The following is a 25,949-nucleotide window of genomic DNA, read 5'->3' as shown; positions in this document are numbered from 1 at the left end:
TGTCTTAATAAGTAGGAGTTTTTGAATTCTGGATACAAGATCTATGTCAGATCTATGCACTGTATATATCCTTCTGCAACATAGCTTGTCTGAGTTTCACTATTCATAAAAATCATCCCACAACATTGATAACCTCCCTTTCTCTTTTCCAATCCACTTACCCTTGTCCCTCAAACATGATTAAGAAATCATCTAATCCTTTACAAGTGCTAGTTTCCAAGTAGTAATTCCATTGTGATTAGAGAACATTCTTTGCATGACTGAATCATTTTAATTTATTGAGATTTGTTTAATGGCCTAGAATATGGTCTTTGTATGTGTTCCCTGTGCTCTTGAAAAGAATGTGTGAGCTACTGTGGAGTACTGCTGTGTTCTATAAATGTCACACCAAGTTGGTTGAAAGTCTTGTTTATCCTTGCTGATTTGGATGTAGATTTTTTCCTCTAAAATCCTTCATTAAAATTGAGTCTATGCACAATCTAGCTCTAATAAATATTTGTCTTCTTGTTCTGTGAAGTTGAGAGAGGAATCTTCAGATCTCCAATTGTAGATTTGTCTACTTCTCCTTAGTTCTTGCTTTGTGTATTTTGAAACCGTTACTAGGTAAATAAGCACTTAGGGATATGTCCTCTTGCTGAACTGACCCCCTTAGCATTACAAAATGATCTTTATCCCTGGTAATATTTTTTGCTCTGAAATCTGCTTTTCTGATACTAACATAGTCATTCCTGCTCTCATTCATAGTGTTGGTATGGTGTATCTTTCCCCATCCTTTTCATCTGTTTGTCCTTTATTCTTAAGATGTGTCTTGTTGGTAGCATATAGTTGGGTCTTGTTTTTTTATCCAATAGGACACTTTTTATCTTTTGATTTAGAATATTTACACTTAAATCCCTTTAAAAGATAATTAAGTAAAAATCAAAACAATGAAGTATGGAGCTTATAGCATATGTAGAAGTAAAATGTGAGGCCACAATAGCACAAAGGTGAGAAGGGAGAAATGGAAGTATACTATTATAAAGTCCTTCAACTATATGGCGAGTAGTAGATCACTTGAATGCAGACCGAGAAGGTAAAGATGTATATATAGTATAGTACAGATCTTTATATACATCCATGTGTGTGTGTGTGTATAGTTGACTAAACTAGCAATCACTGAAAAACAGTTACAATAAACGAACAAGAGATAAAATGGAATAATAAAAAATACTCAACACAAAAGAAAACAGAAAAAGGAAAAAAATGCCCTAAAGAACAAATAGAAAACAATTAGCAAGATGACAGATTTAACCTAAACCATATCAATAATAACATTAAATGTAAATGTTCTAAAATACCCTGATTAAAAGGTAGTGATTTTCAGATTGGATAAAAAAGGAGGTATGAAGCTCTGGTGAGGCAGTGATGTAAGCACCTTAGACAGTCTCATTAAATCCTCTTTTAACAATCATGAGGTATCATCATGCCCTCATTTCAAATATTTAAAACATGAGCCTCAGGTTAATTAAGTTCTCCAAGCAACCCAGCAGGAAATCACACTTGGGCACTGCACAGGACTAGTAGGCCGATTGTACTTGCTTCCTTCCCTTCATTTCAACAACACGGAGTACCTACTACATGGAGGAACTGTACTAGGTGCTGTGCTGCATGGCAAGTATCATACTTTCTGGGATGAAATCCAACTTAAGTAGCTGAGTGACCATGGGCTGCACATTATAGGTCTTTAAACTTTAGTTTCCTCATTTGTAAAGTGGAAATAATAATACTGGCCTCATTGTGTCGTGTGGTGTTGGACTGAGAAAGCCCAGTGGGCTATGTATTAATTGGCGGTACTTTAGGCTACACCCTGCAGATGATAGGAGAAACGTCAACTGTGCAATTCCACTTCAAAACCGAACAGTGTTACGTAAGAGTAACAATCACTACCCTCCTGTTTAACCTGCAGCATTACAGAAACAGACCACAGGAATCACTGTCTCACTTTTACTTTACAGCATTATATGAAGTTTTGGTTTCTTCTTTAAGAATCTTAGCATGCGATGAATCAGTCTTCTTTTAAAGAAACCTTTCAACTCAACTATTAGATTAATGAATTACATTTTTTTTTCCTGGGGTAAAAATGGCAATCTTATTTGTTCTCCAGATTATAAGGTTTAAATTCCTTGTACTTTCATTTTGGACACTTATACTGGATACCTGGAAGAAATAACTTCAGCCTAGGTTATAATAATATTTTATAACAGAAATTTAGAAAAATCACCCAAGCGTTAGCTTACATTTGAAATACTAATACATAAATTTAAAAATCAAATTGCAATCCTATGAGTTAAGCATTATGTTAAAAAAACAAAAAACAAAAAACAACCAGCATTATAAAGAAAAGATTCCAAGCATTATAAAGAACCTTGAAATACATTTTCTTTCAAAAAACGAAAACAAGTAAAAGAAGTTTTGGATGCAACGCAGACTGTCAGTCTTTCATTATCATAACACTGCTTTTCTAAACAGATGATTGCTAAGAGACAAAATTTCGGAGATATTTTATTCAAAATTCTCCATCTAGGAGAAAAGATATGTAACAATGTTTACACGTGCTTTAGTAACTTACCTCATTGTACAACTTGCATTCTATATCACAGTACAATAAACCAGCAAAAGAAAATAATCGGTCAGTACTTTTTAATAATCTCACATAGAAAGCACTGAGTAAGGAGTACAACGAAGTGCTGGCTGTAAATTCTTTCATGACTAAGCCACAGAGCGCCAGTCATCCAGTACCATCTGTGTCTATAAATCAAGATGTCTATACCTTTCTGATTAGTGATGTGAAAGGCAATTAGGACATTTCAGAACAGAACATGTTGGTTTTGGTTCAATTTGATGAGCAACAGAAGAGGGGCTCTGTCACTTTTATCCCTTTCTTATAAATATTTTTCCCTTTTGTGTAACTTCCACAGTTTTAAATAAAAATATTTTTGATGCTTGTATATACTATGATGTCAAAACTGTTCTAGCACAGAATTATATTAATCAGTTATTTTAGAGCTAGCAAAACGGTCCAAACACATTAAGGAAACAAAAGAAATTGAGTACTTCGTTTTGCCAAAGTAGCACCTAGTAAAATAGCACATCAGTAAAGTTTCCCCTGCTTTCCTCACATGATGCAGGCAAAGAGACCTGCCAACAACTTCAAAAATATGGGCAGAAATATAAGAAGGAAAAGGACAAGATACTACTATTCTCTGTTCCTGAAAAAAAGATCTTACTAGTTAGTATATTCTTATTGCATTTTATAATCTTGGGAGTCACAAGTGCCAAATCAGGATGAGAATCTACAAGAGGAAAACAAGATAAAAATGACTGACTAGTGTAATCTGAACTTCTTCCAAGTCATTATATTTCTCAAAAAAAAAAAAAAAAAAAAAAGGCACAGGAGGTACACATTTCAATTTGGCTCAAAAATAATAAAAAGTAACTTAAATAGTTGGCAATAACTACTAAAACATAAAATCCAATTTCCTCTATTTTCTTTGACAGAGCTCAACAAACAAATACACAAACACCCTGACTATGGTTTGCCATAATCGGGACTACACAGATTGCATGACATTTTGACACAGATCGAACCCTAAGGACTACTAAGTCTATAAAGTAGGATCTAATAATTACTTTGAATTAAACATCTGCTTGATCAATATATTCTTTCTAAAACTTAACCTCTGTTCAAGGAACACCAAGAGATGAAAAGTCAACTAGTATTATATCTGTGAAAACTAACTCAGATTTCACTTTGATACATGTAAACCATGAACTGTAAGTTTCAAAAAACAGTAGTTGTGGTCAAGTTTATATTCTACTATTTTATCTTTAAAAGATAGCAGTAACATTTACTATAATTGTAAACCTAAGATTGTATCCCAAGATAGCACATCTGGGAAAAGATGCATCCATTGTAACGATGCACCTGTCATCCCCTTACAGACTTGTGACAACTGTAGTGTAACTAACTTTAACTGCTTTGCCAAGTAGGACGCTGGGGCATGACCCGAGGGAGTGATGTTTCCCACACCGCCGAGCTACTTTAGCAGCAATCATGACTGTGATGAAATATACTTAACAAGTTACACATTTAAAAAGTCATTAGAACATCTCGTTCTTGTACACTAGTATAGAAAGGTCTTCCAAAGATAAAGGAGTGCAGGCCTGGTTTAATTTTCTCAGCTAGAGCCATTATTATGTTAAGGTCGCCCTCTGCTGTTAAATCAAGGTCTATCTTCAGGTTCCGTAGAGATTTAAAGGGCTTTTTCCCCTTCTGCCTATAAATAATGAAGATAAAAAATTTATATATATAAAAATATAGAAAATATCCAAAAGGAACAAAAAGAAACGCAATTCACAAAGGTTTTTATTCCATGTGGTTTTACTTACGTATCATCTTCTATATATTTTATTAGCGTCAAGGCTTTTCTGTGAAGGACGAGGAGAAACTGTGCAAGGAAAGTACTCCTGAGAGATAAACCAGGTTTCAAATGAAAGACCTACAGGAAAATGAAGCATTTTAATAAATAATTTACTCCAATTCTTCTTATACAGCATGTTTCCATCACAGCGTTGAGAATGCCTGGCAGATAACACACATTAGAGCAGTTCTTCACAACCCTTCGCCCTGATGCCCCTAACAGACAGGAAGTAGAGTCTAGAGCAATCACGTTTTTCTGAAGTCTTCTATTTTATCCTTGAAAATGAACTCAAATTTTGCATTCTACCTCAGAATATATCCCTATTTACTTTATTATTAAGAATCATGATGTAGGGGCACCTGGGTGGCTCAGTGGTTAAGTGGCTTCCTTCTTTGGCTTGGGTCAAGATCCCAGGGTCCTGGGATGGAGTCCCATGTCGGGTGCCCTGCTCAGCAGGGAGTCTGCTTCTCCCTCTCCCTCTATCCCTCCCCTGGCTTGTGCGTGCTCTCTCTCTCAAATAAACAAAAACAAAACAAAACAAAAAGGTCATGATGTAATTTACTTTCATTTGTATTTTCTGCCCACATCTCCAAACAAAATTGAAGATCCCAGAAGTTGAGTCATGCTTACAGAGTATGGATTTGAGATATTCTTCTCTCTCTACTGTTGGGGGGGGGGGTGAGGGTACATGTGTAGTGGTAGAATGATTTTATTCAGCTCGAGAAGCATGGAATTAATTGCATGACTATGAATTATCCTTGAACTATGCAGTAGGTCACAGACCACATAGACCTCGATCTAAAATTTTGAGGTCCTAATAAGGACCTCATTATTTCAAAGCTACCTCTACGATACTGTTCCCTGGCCTGGTCCCCAGAATATTATGACAAAGCTGTTATATTAAGAAATAAGTCCCATATAACCTATAATTTTCTTCAAATGTTAACTAAGTAGATATTTTTCAAAAGAATGAGACAATAAAGATGTTATTATTTCAGTAGAAGTATACTAAGTTTTAAAGACATTTTGGCTCAATGAAGGCAAATAAAAAATATTCTCCCTTCCCCAAAAGAGTTATAGGTTAGTGATTGGAATTAAAACATTAATTATTTGACTGGGACATATTGCACCTTTCATTGTTAATATATAGGCTATACCCATTAACAATTCAAAAGAAACACCATGTAGACACTTCAGAAAGATCTGAAACATTACGAAAAGATAATGACTTAAAAAAATAATGACTTAATTCTATGATGTCACATATATAGCACAGGCAATGCAGTATACATTGAAAAAGAAAACATATCATATCATTCATTTTGAGAATCTCAGGTTTAACATTTACCTGATCCAGGAAGGCTTTTACTAGAGTGTCTCTGTGTAAGACATCTTGAAAAATATTCCTATGAAGAAAACAGTCCAAATGTTGAAATGGCTACTTTCCAAAATCCCTCGCTCTAGCCAATACATTAAATTCTTAGAAATGGAATATTATATATAATAAAAATTATATTTGTAGATAAAATGTATATTCATTTTAACTCAAGGATACATCTGTGTATTACTGGAGTTTGTCAAGCCACTATGTTAATTATTTTTCTCTTAAAGATATAAACAGTCCCAAGAAGGGCATGTAGGTCCCTATCAATCTATTTTTGTATCTTCACTTTATAAAAAATGTTGAGAGCCTTCGAGAATTAATAAATATGATTACCAGTTCCTGCCATCTCAAAAAAAAAAAAAAAAAAAAAAAAACCAGCAAGAAAAATAAACACATACCAACACCACCAAAACCCTAAAACAAAATAATAGGTTAACTTTATGTTACAGTAACTTGTAATAAGCTGTTTAGGAAGAAAAAGGTAAAAGGGTAAATGCTAAGAAATACTCAAGTGGGATTAAGGAACATCTTGACCACTGAGTTGCATCAACAAACATATCCCCAGGCAAGTAACATGAACCAACTACTTAGGAAAGTGTTACCTACCTTGGTAATGATCAGAATAAGAAGTAAAGACATAATACACATTAGAGATAATGTATCCCTAGCACACCATAAGGTAAGCAATTTGTTACTGAAAATGGTAGGGATCATCACTGAACTGACAAGAAAAGCAAACAAAGGGGGGTGTGTGCATAGAGAAATAGGAAAGTACCTAAAATTTCCTACTGTAGGAGATGGGTGTACCAAGTTACGGAAGAAGGAAACTCGGAAGGAAAAAAAAAGTCAGCACTGCATGATTACTAGCTGGCAGCACTCCTTTTCACTGACTGTCTCTGTCATAGGTGAATCAGATGAAGCAAAGTGTTAAAAAAGGATATTTCCAGTGACTCATTTTTCATGTAGTGGCAGTGAGTGACATTATTTTTAAAAATTAAAAATATCCTAAAAATAAATAATATTGCTTAAAGAAAACTAAAAAGTAAAATGTATCTGTAATATGTAAAAGTTAATATACAATCTAATGGTAGAATATTATTTTTGGACAATTTCATGTTCAGAAAATTTACTTAGGAGTTGTCAATAAATTTTAAAAATTCAGGAAGTTATTTTTTATCATCAGTAAAATAACACTAGCTGGCTAATCAAAATTTGTCCAATCAGTGAAGCAATCAAACATAACTGGCTAAAATGAGTAAGAAATGTTAAAAGCATAGATACCTCCTCTAAAAAAACACAGATAAAATTACTAGATGGTAAATCCATTCTAAAGTTCACTAAATTCCCCCAAAAAGACCTCTGAAGGAACCAAAAAAAGGGGAGAAAATACTACACACTTCAGGAAAGAAGAAAATACCTGAAAGCACGGATTAACTTATAATTAACTTAGAATTCCTACACATGTACCACAATTACCAATACTTGAATTTTGACTAATTCATTTTCTAAACCAATTTCCTTAAAACTTTCTATGGAACCCACAAAAACAGTGGACAACTGGAAACAGATGGGTCCTAATGATGCCTTCTTTCTGGACTTAGAGACACATGAGGCTGGGGATCCCTCGGACATGGTGCTCCTTTTCTATGCTTTCAGTCAACATATTCTGTGTGACTATTGGTGCCCCCACATGTCCGCTGCCTCAGCTCCAAATGTTTCTTAGAAATACAGGACAGGGTTGCTTCCTCCAATTTTACTGCTGCTTTACACACTCAAACATGGATTATCACAGTTAATATATATTGGGCACATTATATGTGCCGGGCACTCTAAACTGATTTAAAGGGAACCATCCTAGTATACTGCGTTTCTTCTCCTTAAGAGAAGTTAAGTATTTTCTTGGGGTTTTATAATTCGGATTTATCACTTTTTCCCCCCTAATTGGGTCCATTTTCAACATTTTATCATTACTTTTTGTCTTATAATTTACTGATCAGAAAATCACAATATAAAATGCAAATAAAAGAATGCTCTATAAATGTATTTTCACAGTTCTGCTGTATTTTATATTCACATATCAAGAAAATAAAAGACTGAGAATTACATCTTTGGTTTAGTTAATAGGCATTTTAATGACTCTTACACACTAGACTGTAGGCAATGTAAGGATTGGGTCTCTTTATTAGAGAGCTCAACCTTATTAGCACATATTACTGTGCCTAGGGCCTCAATGTATATTTGTTAAGTAAATATCTGAATACTTACTTTTAGGGACTAATCTAACCTATACAGAATTATATTAAGAAAAACAGACAGGTAAGAAAAAAAAGGCATGATTAACTAAATTATTTCTTCAAGCACAATTCTCTTAGTAATATTTCCTTCCTTTCAAACACAGGCTTGTTTTGTTTTTACTCATAAAAGATACAATTTCACAACACTGTTTAACTGTAATATCATTACATACAAATCTGGAGTGAAGCTTTCGTCTGTACAGATGATAGTATCCTGAGCCATGTCTTCTTCTGAAGTGGCTCTCCAGAATGCTGTCAGCTCGGATCTCATGTATCTACGCTGATTATAAATATGTTCGTGACATGGTGGCATCTGCTTGACAGTATTTACGTCCACGTCTATGTGGGTGGTGGGATAGGGAGCATACATGACTTGCCGGAAGGGGAGCACAAAGCTTCCAGTTGAATCCTATCATAATGAAAAGAAGAGGCCAAAAGATATGAAGAATTATTTTTTAATTAGAAAAATTGGCTTTCACAAATCCATCTCTAGAAGTTTATCCTAGGAAATCAGTCATGATCGTGTGCAAAGTTTTAGTGTGGTGTGCACTACAGCACTGGTTTAAATAGTAAAACACTAGAAAATACGCTAAGCAGCCAGAAAGAGAAGTGATTAAAGAAATAAAAATGGTTTTTTGTTTAGCTGCTAAAAATTAATTTGCTGAAGTTTATGTGTTGATATGGAAAGATCTTCATTATATATTGTGGGAAATGGAGGTTAAAATATGTGGAAGGGGCAGGGAGCTATGTCAAAGATACATACATAAGGATAAAAGGTGACAAAGATATCTGCCAAATATTAATAGTGGCTATTCATTGGACTATGAGATTATGGGGAAGTTTTTATTTTCTTCTTGATTATTCACATGTTCTTTTAAATCTCAATGAATAGGTATTTTTATAAGTAAAAAATGTACTTCTTTCCAGATATTGTCAATTGGGTAGTTAAATGCCACGTAAGAAGTATCTACTGTGTATGAAGCATTGTGGTATAGGTTATGAATACAGTACAGAGGCTACTTTCAATTTTTTACTCTTATAATGCTATAATAAACACTTATATAAGTAAATCTTTCTACTTATATAATTGTTTCCCTAGATGAATTTCCAGAAGTAGAGATAGTAGGTTAAGTCTCTGAACATTTTTAAGGCTCCTGACGTATAATGGCAAAGTATTTTCTGAAAGGCTTAACAATTTATACGTGTACGGAAAACTGTTAACAAATATTTTTTCATTAAATTATGGTTTCAAGTTTTCCTCTATGCATCTGGTATAGGTCCTTTTCAGGGATCAAATTACATAATTAAATGAGAGGGTGTTGAGGAAATAAAAGTACTAAGTACCTTATTATGTCTGATAAAAAGAAATTCTAATTTTCATATTTGTGCAACTCAAACTGGAAATGAGTTTCCCTTAAGTACTTTCTGTATTTAAATACTATTCTGAACTCAGAGCACGCACACTATTAAAAATGCAAAAGCTGAATACAATTTTTATTTGCAACAGTTTTTAATATATTTTCTTTCATTTTGCTATGCCTAGATTCTTAAGAAAGCATTCACTGTGAGAGAATCACATGACCGTTAAGAAATCTACTTTCTCATATCTTTGACTATAACTGAAATATCAATGAGAGATTTAGTAAAGTAACTGCCTTCCCTGTAATTATTGAAAATAATTGCTAATTTACATTTATCTGCTTTGCTTCTTGAAAAGTGGACTCAATTAGTCAGAGAAAGACAAATAGCATATGATTTTACCCATACCTGGAATTTAAGAAACAAAATAAACACACAAAAACACCCAGACAAACCTAAAAACAGACTCTTAACTACAGAGAACAAACTGATGGTTATTAGAGGGGAGGTGTGGGGGGATGCGTAAGACCGGGAGTGAGGATTAAAGAGTACACTAATCATGATGAGCACTGAGTAATGTACAGAGTTGCTGGATCGCTGTATTGTACACCTGACACTAATATAATGCTGCATGCTAAGTATACCGGAATTAAAAAAAAAAAAAAAGAAAAGAAAAGCAGACTCAAGTAAATAAAAGAAAAATACAATTTAAAAATACATATACGTGAATATATATATGAATTGTTCAAATTCTATATACACTTTTTGAAGACAGGAAGCAGTTTAAAATTTTCTTTCAATAAATGAATACAGGACATGAACAAAAAGTGCTAATGAAAATTCAAATTCTTTTCAGTTAAAAAAAAAAAAGTACCCATTTTAGATGTGCAACTTTATTCAAGCACATACTAAAAAACAAATAATCCTGAGGTCAGACAGGCAGCTATAGGAAACAGCTATAGGAAACTAAAGAGAAACATACAAAAAGATACTCTATGATGCTTCATTCATACTAACTATAAATCCGTAAGACATATACTCTATGCTCAGCTCCTTGGCATATAAACATGAGATGTATTACATGCTAATACTCAAAATATATTTAATAAACAGTGCCAAAAATGATTTTAAAAAGTTGCTTTCACTTGTGATAAATGGAAACTATACCTTTAGCAGGCCTTGTACAAAGAGCCCTGACTCATATTTAAATGATGATTCTGCTTCACATAATCTGGAACATTTTCTCTCTGCTGGAGTCAGAAAAAGGCATAATGTTCTCACTATCTGTAAAAGAAAATATTTTAGCATTAAAATAGGAAATTAAAGCCCACTGGTTTGCTTATGAAAGAAATCTGAATAGAAACTTTAATCATTATTGGCAATGAAGTACATCCTGAGAAGAAAGTATTCCTTAATCACCTTCAGGAGTCCATGGGACATCACAGTTGTTGCTCAAAATAGGAATTCTGTGGTCAAGTAAGTTTGGGAAATGCTGGTAAATGTACTGTATGATATTTCAAAACTTTTAGTGTTTGAATAGAATATGCATACTTTATTCAACATATTTGACCATGGAACCCTTATTTCACTAAGAACCGATGACTTAATTATTGATTATATCTCCACCCAGCAACAACTATTTTTCAAATAAGTGAACAATTCTGGACAAAAAACTAAACGCAATTAAATTATGCAGAATTATGGCTTCTGTTGAATAATGAAATTCCATTATAATGAATATTAGGAATGTCCAAATCCTTCAATAGAATGAGAATTAATTCTATCAAATTTGATTTAAACTAGGCAAGCCATTGGTTGGGCCTTGGAAATCTATGATTCTAACAGGATTTGATCTATAGCTCTATTAGGAAAAGTAAAAAGCCATGTAAGTATGTTGGAATTCAGACTATGTTCAGACAGTTTTTACATTAAAGTAGTGGCTTTCAATATAGAGTGATGGCAACCTTTTTCATATTAAAAAAATAAAGAAAGCAATTATGCCAGAAGAGGATGTGGGATGAAAAAAGTTTTAAAAACAAAGAGCCCCAACCACAGAGACTTCTTCTTCCAAAAAGCTACTGGGAAATCCTTCTGTGAAATCCGAAGGCTCTGGGTGACACAGATGGAAACCTACCTTCTTGGGCTAACAAATATAATAATACATTGCTAGATCAATATAGTAAGAGGCACAAACCTCTCATAAATGGATGTATGAAAAATATAATTTTGGTAAATTAAGGGTCAGGCAAGCATATAGGGTAGCTTATTAGAGAAAAAAAATTACAAATATATTTGCAAAGGAAATAATCATTCCTAACATAGCTCCTGTGTAAAACATAAAAAGAAAAATCAGGTTTGCTTAAATTGATAGATATGTGCAACTTATCTCTTTGTAATTAACAGTCAGTGAAGAAAAGTGCAAAATTCCTTAGTTTTTGCCTAATGCTTAACTCTTTATTAATTCATGTAGCACTGAAGGAAGTGGTCATAAATGTTACTGAATAAAACATAACTTCCACTGACCACTCAATAGCAATGGGTCCCTAAAAAAAACAGATTCAGGAGGAAAAGCCAAGATAAGAAATCAAGATGAAAGACCAGATGGAATTAGTATCAAAAGTACATGGTTATTGGGGCGCCTGGATGGCTCAGTTGTTTAAGCGTCTGCCTTAGGCTCAGGTCAGATCCTGGGATCCAGCCCTGCCTCCAGCTCCCTGCTCATTGGGAGAGTTTGCTTCTCTCTCCCTCTGCCCCTCCCCCTGCTTGTGCTCGCTCTCACACTCCCTCTCTCAAATGAATAAGTAAAATCTTAAAAAAAAAATGCATGGTTATTATCCTCATATTTATAAAAGTGACATCAGAAAACAGAAGACAAATATTTTTTAAAAAATACCTTATTTTAAGAAATTCTCAAAACCATTTATACAATACTGAGAACTATATAATATTTATGAGTTATTAAAATGAAACAGATAAATGATTTCCTATTTAAGCAGTTTACTTCAACTTATTTTTGTCACGGGGTGTCACACAGTAATTTGGCCAGATTCTGTTACCTCCTTATACTATTACATGGTCTTGACTGCAACCTAACTTTTAAATTACAATCCACGATATGTTAGCAGCATTAAGTCAGATTATTTGCTCGATTATAAAATAAATTACCTTATTTACTTTTTCTGCACTGCTACCTACTACGACAGAACAGCCACAGGTCTGCAAGTGTGAGCTGATGGCACTGCAAGGTGAAGAAAAAAGATGAAGAAAAACACTGCGAGTAAAACAATGTCACAAACTAAAACAAAAAAGGGCAGGTGAACTTCAAACAACTTAAGACTAGCTTTACATGACGAACGCCAAAGCTACAAGAAAAATGCTGTCTCTTATCTCCTGTAGTAGTTCACACTTTCTCAGGCCTTTCACAGATTCTCCCTCTGAACTTAAAATCCAGTTAGTAAAATATCACCATTTTATAATGAAAGAAACTGAGATGTAGAGAGGTTAAGTGATTTATTTAAAATCAAATGGGATTAAAAATAATGATATGAATGGCTGACATAAGCAGAATCAGCACTAAGGTGCTGAGTCAAGCTATGTAAGGCTTCTAGGTTAAAAACACTCATGCCTCTGAGATTCTCTGAGGAAAAGACCATGGACATAAAAAGCAAATACTTTATCCTTTCACTTCTCATTGAAAAAAAAACAACAAAATTTCACCATAATCTGCAATCCTAAAGAAACACTAAGGTAGAAGATGAGATTATACCTGCAGAGAGAGCACTTAGTATAGGGACTGACTCATAGGCACCTGATAAAGTTTGGCTGTTATTATTGTTACTACATTTTCCTTTAATGAAACAGAAATAGAAAATGTCAGCTATTACATGCTTATATGTTCTGGGCACTGTTTTATGTGCTTAATATGATTTATCTCACTCAATTCTTACAACGAATCATATGAAGTAGGTACTATCATTTTTCTTATTTTACAGATGAGGAAATGGGGGCACAGACACTTCAGGTATTTTGCCCAGGTTCACACAGCAATAACTCAGGAAGTCAGGTTTTGGAGCCCACACTCTTAAGAACTAAAATCTGCTGAAAGATGGAAACAATCAGTAAAAATACAAATAATTTTCTTTTCTAGGTCTCAATAGCTTAAGTCCATCCAAATGAAACTGAATTTGTAAGGGTTCTATGATATTGTGATTGTAAGAAATATATATTTGGTCTTCATCCACAGTTCCTGGCTCAGTTTCCAAAACCCTTGGAATTTCCTAAGTGTAGGAAATTAGATGTCTTTTGTTATGTTAATAAGGTAACTTTTGGAAAGCATCTAAGGATGGGGGCTGATTGCCAACGGAGCCAACCAGTGATAAGGGTTAGAACTCTCAGTCCCTCCCTCTGACCCCCGGGGAGGGGGCAGGGGCGAGGGGCTGTAGGTTATTCCAACTGCCAATGATTTAATCAATCATGCCTTCGTTATGAAGCCTCCATAAAAACCCAAAAGGAAGGAGCCTGGAGAGCTTCTGTGTTAGTGAACATGTGGAGATTTGGGGAGAGTGGTATGCTTAAAAACAGTATGGAAGCTCTTCACCCTTTCCCCTGGCCTTGTCCTATGCATCTCTTCCATCTGGATGTTCATCTGTATCTTAGATTCTATCCTTTATAATAACCAAGTAAATGTTTCTTTGAGTTCTGTGAGCCGCTCTAAAAAAATTAATGGAACCCAAGGAGGGGGTTGTAGGAACCTGATTTATAGCCAATTGGTAAGAAGTCCAGGTAACAACCTGGACTTGTTAGTGGTGCCTGAAGTTCAAGGAGGGGGTGGCTGGGACGTCCAATCTGTGGCCAGTCAGACTGGTGTCTGGGGGGTAGGGGAGACGCAGTCTTGTGGGACTGAACCCTTAATCTATGGAATCTGACACTCTCTCCAGGCAGAGTGTGCCAGAACTTAATTAAATTGTAGGACACCCAATTGGTATCTAGAGCATTGCTTGTTGGTGTGGGGAACCCCCCCCCCAACACTGGAAATGGGTCTAAGAACCTCCTTCAGTTCTTAGTTTCAGTTTTAATGAGAAGTAAAATAAGAAACCAGAACCAAACAAGAGACCAAGATTTCTTGCCAGGGCACTATGGAAATTTGGCTTCTTTAAATATTAAAAAGAGTAACAACAAATATATCACAGACATGTAATAAACGAAAAAATAACACAAAGCTAAGTAATAGTTTAAATATGCAACATTGTTCCTAGAATAATTTGGGTAGCTAGTCTCTTATTATTTTCATCCTTCCAAATCGTGTCATAGGCGAGCCTAAGATTTCTATCTGCTTTATCCATCTCTTATAAAAAGAAACAAAATTCTTACTTGAGAAGAAAGCCTTCATGACAACTGTCACCAATATCATCATCATTGAGAACTGTATCAGCTATCTAAAACACACCACAAAAAAAAAAAAGTTATTCTGGCTATAATATAGCATTGAAATAACACTCTTAAATACACAACTTTTCTGAAGTCTAGGTACAATATGACACATTGCCCTCATTTCTAAGCATCACCAATCCCAATAAAACCACCTCTCTGCACTTCTATAAACTTTCAGAAGAACAAATGTGAAAACCGGTCAGGCAGGTTAAGCAACAATTCTGACACAAACAACTTCCTCTTCTGAGCTGTCAGAATCAGGAGACAAATCTTAATGACAAAGTCAGAAAGAAACAAGAATAGTTTCCTGAAGATTTCTCTACACATGCAGAATGTGTGATTCAAAATGACTGACAAATGATTAAGAAAACAAGATTAGTGAATGTAAATAAACTCGTGTTAATCACCACTGATTGGTATACTGCTTTGTTACAGAAAGTATGGCATTAAATACTGATGCTTCTATAAGGTCTGGAATTCTCCTACTTCTAAGAAATACAAAAGTGGTGAAATAAACTAACTAAATGTAATTCTGTCACAACTATCACTGACCAAAAAAGCCTCTGTTTGGCTATGAAACTCAGGTTTTATGTGTGTTTGCTAAAGTGGCTAATACTTCATATGAATACTATATATGACAAAAAAATGCATACTACTAAAATTAGAATACTATTAATATACAGAAGAGTGATATAACTCAAGGGAAGTGATAAGAGGGTACCATTATTCCTACTTAATAACACAAGTAATAACTTACATCTATTTCTTCAGGAACGCTGTGTGATTTCATAGATGAAAGCAGTTCCATTACAGGAATTACTTCGCCAGTAAGCATTGGAATAATACTCTGACCCTGCACCAAAAAGCAAAATGAAGTGAAGAAAATCACACAATGAAGGTATCCCTGGCTTTCTGAAAGTTCGAGTTACACCACTTTGCTTTCATGAAAGACCTACATTAGTACCCGTTTTCAGTAACCAAAAGCAATCTGAAGAGGATTTCTACTCTTAAAAAAAGTGTAAAGCTAAAACAGTGCTGAGCATTTGTTTTGAATGAGCCATTACAGGAGGCGGCACATAGCCTGAGTGCAAGAGTGGCCTGGACAAGCTCCTGCCCCGGGAACTCCACTCGGCATCTCAGCATCAAGCCACCTTAGCTTTGGACTGTGTCTGTGAGAATCTGTGCTTTAGCTCCATTTATTTTGTGCATCCTTTAGTAGGATGTGTTCTAAGGTATCAGAGATGCCTAAGAGGCATTATTTTTTGGGTCTGGGAACACTCAAAAACTTTTCCATATAAATTAATGCTAACTGCTTCTTTATGGCCATTTCAGTGTATAAAAGGTTTTATAGGAATGCTTCACTTCTGGATGGGGGAAAAACCTGTATAAGATAAACGGGGCAATAAAAAAATAAGAACTGAAAGCAAAGAATGATCCTTTGATAGAAATACCTGATAACTTGTTAAAACACAACCCCAAACATGTCTACTACTCCAAAACGTTTCTAAAGGATGTACATACTATTTAAAACTAATTTTAATTCTTCCAGGAATGATTTTCTTTAGTCAGAGTGGAATCATTGGCTTATCATTTACCAATTCATGCAATAATTAAATTACCATGCCAAATTTAGAAAGATTTCCTTTGATATTTATTTGAGATATGAAAACCCCTTGTTAATTAAAGGTCACTGATGCATTTTATACTTAAAAACAAGGAAAACCAACCAAAAAAGGCTTAGAAGTAGTCAGCAAATGACTCAGTAGTAAAGCAGGGGTCAATACTCAATCTGTGCATTTACAGTAAGGTTTAGTACACAAATGCAAATCAAAACCATCACATATATTTTAAGAATCAATAAAACAGGTATCAAAACGTAATTTTGAAATTTGTAGTTTCTAGAATGAAACTGAAAACTCAATATAGAACATCATAAATATAGCGTGTCTCAAAGATGGGTGATTTCTCACTTATTCATTACCATCACACCTGCCCCCCAATTTTTGAACCATCCTGAATACGTAAACTTTTAGAGAGAGATGAAATTGTCACGTATCTGTTAGTTTTTAGCTAAACATGTTTTTAAAATCACACATTAAGGGACGTCCGGGTGGCTCAGTTGTTAAACATCTGCCTTTGGCTCAGGTCATGATCCCAGGGTACTGGGATGGAGCCCCACATCAGGTTCTTTGCTCAGCAGGGAGCCTGTTTCTACCTCTGCTTGCAGCTCTCCCTGCTTGTACTCGCCCTCTCTCAATGGCAAATAAATAAAATCTTTATAGTTTTTTCCATCACTCATCTCTCATGAAACTATTTTATTCAAACTTTTTACATGTGTCTTTAAATCTCAGTCATTCCTAGAGTCATTTTTTGAGTGACTATACCCAGTTTTTCAGAAACTTGGAATTTAAATGTGATGCTGTCTGTGGAAATTTTATGCTAAGTTACAAACCTCCTTGCATCTTATAGGTTTTATTATTTTAAAAGATTCATCCTGTAGTAACCTCCAAACATAACCACTCACTGTTTCTGCTTTTTAAAAGAATTTTTAGAATGCTTGTTTACAATTACAATCAACACATGCAATTCAACAAGAATAATGACTAGCTCTAAAGTGATTTCCTTGTAAAGTGATTTTATCAGATGATAGCTATAAGCATCCAAAACTTGCACTGAATGAAGTCAGTGATTGATTCCAGACTAATGTGTCATCCCTAAATAGTATTTATTTGTTCAAAATAAAGTCATTTTAAGCACATGATGTGAGATCTGCAAGGATTCAATTATCAGGCAGCTTTTTTGCAGAAAGGATAACTATAGGAAAATACCTTCCCTTAGGTTTAGGCATACATATAGTGCCATAAACTGTTTCTCAGATATTTATTGTAACTGAATGCATATCCTCATCAAAGCTTAACAAAAGAAATCCTACAAGACTGAACACAGAAGAAACTCAAAATCCCTCAAGTTTCTTTTCCTCCTGTGACTTCTCTAACTTGAACTTCTTAGCAGGAGAATGTTTCCCCTTTAAAAACCTCTAGTTTGTCTAAATATACAGAAGGAAGAGGATAACATTTTCAAGAAAAGCCCTAAAAACAGAAATAAAACTTCAAAGTTAATAGTGGTAAATTTTTCAAGTACAGGTTTCTGGTTTGAAAAAAAAAAAATCCCAGGAAAAGCAGAATTTTATTGGGTCTTAAATTTCTTTGTCTTGAGTAACTCTACTAACTACTCCGTAACTAGTAGGTACATTCAGAGGTTGGTAAAAGTCCTTTCAATGTTTGGCACTCTGTTTATTGACCAATAAGTAAAGGCCAGTCTTCTCTGGATAAAGGGAAACATTTTCTTGTGTTAGATCTTTCCCCAGTATTACCTCCTCTGGCCTGGAAAGTTATTTACAAAAATACAGATACAATAACAATTTTGTAAAGGAAGTCATTTTATAGGGTTTTGTATTTTCCTGGTTTAAGTCCTGTATATTCATAAATTTTTAGAAAAGTTATTGTTTAAAGTACTATTTTGTCTTAGGCACGCTAAAGGAGAACCAGAGTAAAGACAACCCAGTCATCCTTAGACTGGAGTTCAACACAAGGAACACTGAGGGTGGCCAGAGGCAATGGGAGTAAAGCAAAGAACCCTTTCTCCATTGGAGAGTCCCCTTCAGAAGATCTCTGCCCTGCACTGAAATGGTTTGCATTTAACTTCCACAAGGGAAACCAGATCCATGCAATCATGCATCTCAAACGCTGTGGTGCCTGTGCCCTGAGGATATTCAAAGCCATGGGATAACCTTGGCATGTTTCCCTAGACTTCATATAACCAGAAGCCTGATCAGAAAGGTGAAGAATATCACTGGCAAATTGGAACATCAAATAATAGAAAATAAAATATAAATTACATGAGTTTTAAAAATACAGCATGAGACTTCAAATAAATATTATGCTTAGAACTAAGCCTATATCTCCAGATATTCTAGAGGAGTGCACTCACTTCCCTCCTGTTATAACTACTTTTGGGGAAATGTTGAAGAAGCAGGCCGTAAAGAAAATCTCACATAAAACTTAAAATTTTTACTAAGAACGAGTTATTCAAAACTTACTCTGTGCAAACAGAAAAAAAAAAGTTGCAAAATTGCTATTATTCTTCACTTATTTAACTCTTCAGGTCTAAGATACGGAAATTTTCATCCAGTTTATTCCATATATTTCCATAAAGACTCTGTTCGTTTTCACACCCACTCTGTCGAAATAGTATGGTACGGCTTCAAGGCCTTAAGAAAAGTAGTCCTCAGCCTTACACAGATGCTTGTCGTGTCATGAGCTTGCTGGTGTCGGACAGTATGCAGTCTGTATCTTACCTGATCTTCCATTCTTTCTGTGCCTTCTAAGACTATTTTCTGCACATTTTCTTGCCTTTCCTGAGCAACAGAGGATTCATTAAAATTAAAAAAACAAAACATTTTGATATTTGTTTATTTTTCACATAACAGTTAAATGGCAGGCATGTTGTGTAATTCAGTTCATGGGAAAACTACTTTCCACATTAGGGCAGAAAAAAAAGGGAGGGGGCAGGAAATTAATCCAACAAGGCCATTCTCTTATAAGCAATACAAAATAAAATAAAAACACCCTTTTCTCTGCAGTTAAAAAAAAAAAAAGATAACTTATCAGAAATCTGCATAGACAAAGGAAACTAATGGTTTGTACTTTTCAAATTAAGTAAGATCAAGTTACATGTATCTGGGGCTTCCTGATTTTAAATGATTTTCATAAACATTTAAAATAAGAAAACACACAATGCAAACATAGTAAAACACTCTTCTTTTCAAAGATACTATTTCTCCTTACTATCTGGTAAAAGCCTTAAAAAATTAATAACGCTTTAACAGACTTCCAAATTAGTATCAAAACTGTAAAGCAGAAAGGAAAGTTAAATTTGTTCTTCAGGTCTGCCAAAAGTATATGAAAATATAAATATCACTAAATATTAAACTATAGGATTTAGGGGACAACAGTAATTTCCTCTGGTTCAATCTGCAAAATTAAAAGGGACATCTCCTAGAAACCATTTGGTGCATCCTCCTCATTTTACAAATTTCAGAACTTGGCAAAGAAGTTAAAGAGACCAAAGGCTACATGGCCAACTGCTTATGAAACACTTGTGTTGAACTGCTTGTACCTACGCACAGTATTAAGTGAAAAACAGAGTCATGCAATGCAAAAAGAGAAAAGGTTTTACAGTTAAAGGTTCCCAAGACAAACCTAGACTCTAATGCTTACTACGATCTTCTCAATTTCTCTAAGCTTTAGCTTTTACTTGCCACACAGAACTCTCACTTCCCAACTTCAAGAGTTATTATGAAGATCACTGACATCAGACTACTAGAACTATCTAATACGGCAGATGTGAATAACAGCTACTGTTTGAAGTTAACTGCGTATAATTTCTAAAAATTAGATATAAATGTATCAGAAGATAAACTTTTAATGTTAACATGATTAATATTCGCAAAAACCACTCACCTTGTGCATCCATATCCTTCCCTTCCTGATAATGTGTGTTAATCTATCAACACACACTCTATGAAGTGGGAGGTAGAAGCTAAGTTCTGTCTGTGGAAGTATAATTGATAGACCATATGTGCTCCTATCTCCATTCCAGTTTCCATCAAAGATTAATGAAACAATAATTACTCCTTTTTCAGATAAGACAAAAAACTTCACATCTATAGCCCCACTCTCTGCATTTCGGAGGATTTCTCCATTTAAGGTGTGGTTGGCAAGAAAAGTTATTTCTCCATCGCTGAGAAGTAGCTGTTCTGTCTTTGGAGCCCAAATATGTCTGACTCGAGGACCAAGAATATTGTCCCAGTAAGCAAAGGTAGCTGCTAATAAAGGCGATTCACCACTTAGAGCAATCTCTGTCTTGGCAACAGCTGGAGATGGCGGTGGACAGAGATTCGACATCACTGCATCCCAACTACCACATTATCCAAATACTCCAGGGATATCTAAACAATAACATACAAAACCAATGATTAGGTTCAGCAATTTTAAGGTCATACATCAGAAATTCAAATGACTTAGGCCTATGTGGCTTTCCCTTCTTCAGTCAAAAAAGATTTGGAAGCACATCCCCTACTAGGATAGACATTTGATTAGCATGGCAGGTGTGCATTAAATGCTTGCTAATATGATGACAATCTTCTGATACATAGTAACTTGTCACCTATATTCAGGGAATACACTTGGAAATCCAAAATAATGACCTAAAAAAAGGGTCTTTGAACATTAATATGAAATATCATATACTAAAGCTCATAGAATAGATCCTCACTGTTCCCAAACATCCAGCCTACATGTAATTCTAATCATTGGATATTTGGTTCCTAAATCATAGCAACAAAGAGGAGCAAATTGGAAAGGTAGGGCTCAGCTAGAGACCACCAAACTTGTTGTGGGTTGAACTGTGTTCTGTCCACCCCCCAACGAAATATATGTTCAAGTCCTAACCCTTTGTATTTATGAATGTGACTTTATTTGAAAATAGGTATATTCAAATTAAGATGGGGTCATACTGGATTAGGGTGGACCCTAATCCAGTGATTGGTGTCCTTATGAAAGATTTAGAGACACATGGACAAAAAGGAAACAAGGCTATGTAAAGGCAGAGGTAGGAACTAGAATGTTGTGACTACAAGCCAAGGAAAGCCAAAGACTGCTGGTAACTACCATGAGGCAAGGAAGACTCTTCCCTAGAGCTATCAGAGAGGAGCATGTATAAGCATAGACACCTTATTCTGGACTTCTAGCTTCCAAAACGGTGAGAGAATAAATTTCTGTTGCTTTACCCAGTTTGTGGTACTTTGTTATAGCAGTCCTAGGAAACTAGTAAGGACACCTGTCAGTAGAAACATCTTAAAGCTGTTAAAAGGGAAGAAAAAAAAAAGAAAAAGAGAAGAAAAAAGAAAAAAAAAGAGAAAGAAAAGACAGACAGAAGATTGCAAAAACACGATAAGCTGGAACCATAACAAAAAATGAGCACACAGTACTATTATTCTCAATAAGGTCTCTGGGTTTCAGGGCACTAAAACCCAATACTGGTGTTTAAAATAACACTGAAACATCAAGACGAAGATAAATATATTTAATATGGTACTTAAATTTAAGAAAGCAGCGCAGCAGTACACTGAGTTCATTTCAAAGAGTTCTATACTAAATGGCTAAACTAAAAAAGCTTCAGTTATACAGAACATGTAAAGAACAAGTGACTGTATGGATACTGGTCAAGCCTTTCACTCTGCTGAGAAAACAGACACAGAGAAAAGCTAACTGCCGAAGGTCACAGAGTCAGGCAAGAATCAAGGTCTCTTACATATCTTAAACCACTGAAATCTAACACTCTAAAGGTACATACTCTCTGTGATATTTGTGTAAAATGAATCATTCTTGCCTAATATTAAAATTGAGGGACACCTGGCTAGCTCAGTCGGTGAAGCATGTGATTCTTGATCTTGGGGTTGTGGGTTCGAGCCCCATGTTGGGTGTAGAGCTTACTTAAAAATAAAATCTTTAAGAAAAAATTGAATACGTGTATTGAAAGACCTAAAGTGAAAAGAACTGTAACAGGGGCGCCTGGGTGGCACAGCGATTAAGCGTCTGCCTTCAGCTCAGGGCGTGATCCCGGCGTTATGGGATTGAGCCCCACATCAGGCTCTTCCGCTATGAGCCTGCTTCTTCCTCTCCCACTCCCCCGCTTGTGTCCCCTCTCTCGCTGGCTGTCTCTATCTCTGTCGAATAAATAAATAAAATCTTTAAAAAAAAAAAAAGAACCATAACAATTACATTTAAGCAAGTCTAAAATTGTGGAATATATTCACCATAATGATAAAGGATAGCAATTAATAGGTGAATTATGATATACCTATCTTTGCCTATAGGACTGCTTTGGGAGGCAACATTTGATCTATAACTACAATTCATTTACTTTAAGAATTTTATCTACATCTTGTCAATAGAGTTCAGAGACTGCTGAAAAGCAGTGGCTTCTATTTTTAGAGTACTAGATGAGCATTTTTATCACACATGTCAAGAATAGGTATATAGAACTTGGCAAAACACTTCATAGTATGCGCGTGTTGAAATGATTTAACATAAAGGCAGTTAACGTATGTATGTTTTAGTTCATTCAGTAATTCATTTAGGGAATATTTACTTTTAATGTGTTGTAGTAACTTAATAGTCTTAAAAGACTATACTGAACTGTCTAGCTTATTTAAAATATCTACTGTTTTGGATAAAATTTGAACCTTTTACAATGATAGAAAACAGGAATGTAAATTTAAATTCAAACTGTAATGATGCTATTGTGATCATTAATAACAAACTGGGGGCCAAGGAGATGAGTTAACACACAGCCACAAAACTGTATCGTAACATTTTCCTTTTGTTCTTCCTTTTTGGATAAAAAAGGTGAATAATCGTAAGAACAATATTTTAACTCAAACATTTCATCATTACGCTGAAAATAAAAGCATTTCCTAAAACCGAACCGAGCCCCAGAGCAAAATCTGGTTGGATTATGGGAAAATTTTTACCTGACTGTGAAAATTAAACTATTACAGACATTAATTACATTTATACTCATTGCTATTATCATTAGAAAGAAAACAAAAGACAAGAATCATGTTGAATTGTTTAGCTTAAAATCCTGCCAAAATTAATAATTTTGAGAAATGAAATGTTACAGAGAAGTATAATTAAGAGAGCTGTAAAAATAACTTTACTAACACTTAAAGTCATCATCTTTGGTGAGGAAATTCCATATACATAAATATGGCTGAAAAAAATCAGGTCAAAACCAATAGCCTTTTATCTATATATCTACATGTAGTTGGCTACTCCAGAAGGTTATCAAACATTAGCCGTAAGAGTCTTTTGAGGGAAGCCAGGATCCAAATTGGGTGACATGGTGGCTTTCCACTCCTGTAAACAAAGAATAGGGTTCATGAGGATGTACCCAATATACTTCTTGAAAATAATCCAACATTTGCAGACATAAAGATTATATTAATTACCGTCTGTTAAAACTGTTAGCAGAGTAGTAGGTTCTAAGCTTTGCTTTTTCTTAAACCTTTGCTAAAAACCAGCCATCTCTTCTCCCATTGGTATTTAGAAAGTTGATTGGTCCACTGCTGTTGTAAACCAGAATTCTACCATCATAATGCTTACACTTCTTGTAACCATGCTTTCTGTTTATTTTCTCCCAGCCCTAAAAGCAGCAGGGTCGTAAGCCAGTCCATGTTCCAAAAACAGACACTGCCCAGGCCAGCTTTAATGACAGTGAACTGTTAACAACAGTTAACAGACTGTTTGCGACACTTTCTAAATTTTTATCAGGCAAGATTTGCAGATGAAATTTTTATCACTGTCAGGCTATCTCACAGATCCAAGTTTCTCACATAATAGGCAGACTAACCCACACTACTCCTTAGAACTACTTAATTAACATAGAGCCCAAGGGCAGGCTTGAAAGATAGGAGTTCTCATTGTTTTTTGTTTTTACTTTTTTCTCCGAAAGCAAATTTTGGACTGCTAACAGAGCCAAATAAAGAGACTATTTTATCAACTTTATAAAGAAAGAAAAATCTTTAACACCTATGTAACTTTCCTGGAGCAGGTTAGTGCTGGCTTTTTGCATAATAAGCAACGTGGTCTAGAATTTCTCTCACTTTTGTTTTGGAGGTATCGAGAGTAGTCAATCAGGAGGCGACTTCCAACTAATTCAGGGCTTTCCCAGAGTAGCAGGGTTTGGCTGAGGTGCTGGCCAAATGTATCTGTGTCACATAACACCATCATATTCCAAGTATTCTGATTCCATATTATTAATCTTCCATATATTCTCACTTCCGTAAGGTTCCCATTATGTTCAAGTTTTCTAAAGGCTGATAAAGACGGTATCAAACAGTATTTTTCAAAATAAAAGTACAGATTAAATGTAATGCCAGACGTGTTGGGTCCCCTTGCTTTTCATCACAGATGAGGGATGGGAACAGTTTGTATCGGAATTTATCCACCGGCCACAACCACTGTTACTTTTCTAAGGCCTAGCAATCTCCATTGTTTCTGAAAGGGTCATTCCTCTTGGGCAAGTAAGTGCATAACCTCCCTCTGTCTCCTGAATACAGTACCCTGGTGGAGTAGGGAGTGACTCAGATGCCATGTGGGCATATTAGACATGTAATCAGTGCACTTCTTTCTACAGCAGATACTATCAATCAAGTGATGCTCAAGTCATAATGGTCACTTCCTTTAAGTAAGTCTGCGTAACCTCGGAGCTGTGAAGCAAGCAAGACATGACCCACAGCACAACCCAGTCTAGAATTGCTCCTCAAATTTACAGGAAATCAGCAATTTGTAGAAACTTGTATTAAATTGTGTAGCCATGTGGTATCTCCCCCGTGCCATTCCACCCTGCTTTATCTCGTCTCCGACCAGGACTTGGGGTTCACCGCGCACCACCCGCCCTGTGGCCTTCCCCAGAGCCAGGCCTTTCTGTGCTCGAGCCGCTTTCCCTCGAACCCCGCGGCGCGGGTGGTCCGACGAGTCCGTCTGGGTCTCACACCTGGTCCCCGGAAGCGGCCGGCTCGTGGACTGCGGGAGGAAAAGCGGGTCAGAGGCCCGGTCCCCAGCCCCTGGTCTCCGTGCCGCCGCTGCCGGGAAGCCGGGGGCCCGGATGGAGGCAACTCTACTAGTCACCAGCTGGAAAACCCGATGTCGGGTTTCGGTCTGGTAGGACGAGCCGAGCCCTGGGAAGAGCTGCTGCCACCGCCGTCGCCCTCGCGCGGTCCCTATACCCCGACCCCAAACAGTCGCCGGCCAGCCGACTTCTCACTCACCCACTCGCCACCGCCTGAGACTCAGCCGCCGCGGGCGCAGGGACCGCAACCGCAGCCCGGCCACCGCCCCGCCCCGCCCCTCCCCTAGCCCCGCCCCGCCCCTCCCCTAGCCCCGCCCTCCCCTC

General features: G+C 35.9%; 1 protein-coding gene across 6 annotated transcripts; it reads right to left on the bottom strand.

The window, feature by feature from the left end:
- Nucleotides 1-1,969: 1,969 nt before the first annotated feature.
- C9orf72 (C9orf72-SMCR8 complex subunit) lies at nucleotides 1,970-25,907 on the bottom strand. Of its 6 annotated transcripts, none has more exons than XM_045780413.2 (14): nucleotides 25,825-25,896; nucleotides 25,445-25,579; nucleotides 24,658-24,870; nucleotides 23,717-23,911; nucleotides 20,450-20,937; nucleotides 19,285-19,344; nucleotides 15,685-15,780; nucleotides 14,868-14,932; nucleotides 12,663-12,735; nucleotides 10,665-10,781; nucleotides 8,312-8,547; nucleotides 5,809-5,866; nucleotides 4,429-4,538; nucleotides 1,970-4,316 (listed from the first exon to the last, which is right to left on the bottom strand). In XM_045780413.2, the coding sequence occupies exons 5-14, from the start codon at nucleotides 20,891-20,893 to the stop codon at nucleotides 4,130-4,132; spliced, it is 1,446 nt and encodes a 481-aa protein (XP_045636369.1). In that variant the 5' UTR covers nucleotides 20,894-20,937; nucleotides 23,717-23,911; nucleotides 24,658-24,870; nucleotides 25,445-25,579; nucleotides 25,825-25,896; the 3' UTR covers nucleotides 1,970-4,129. The 6 variants fall into 6 exon arrangements, with proteins under 6 accessions (XP_045636369.1, XP_087725730.1, XP_045636372.1 ...); XM_087869604.1 differs by having other exon boundaries at nucleotides 25,551-25,579; nucleotides 25,825-25,881; XM_045780416.2 differs by lacking the exon at nucleotides 25,445-25,579.
- Nucleotides 25,908-25,949: the final 42 nt, after the last annotated feature.

The sequence above is a fragment of the Ursus americanus genome, chromosome 18 (assembly GCF_024610735.1).
Source record: "Ursus americanus isolate L20-20 chromosome 18, mUrsAme1.1.p, whole genome shotgun sequence".
Lineage (NCBI taxonomy): Eukaryota > Metazoa > Chordata > Mammalia > Carnivora > Ursidae > Ursus > Ursus americanus.
The sequence above is the reverse complement of the archived record's forward strand: the minus strand, read 5'-3'. Positions and strand labels throughout refer to the sequence as shown.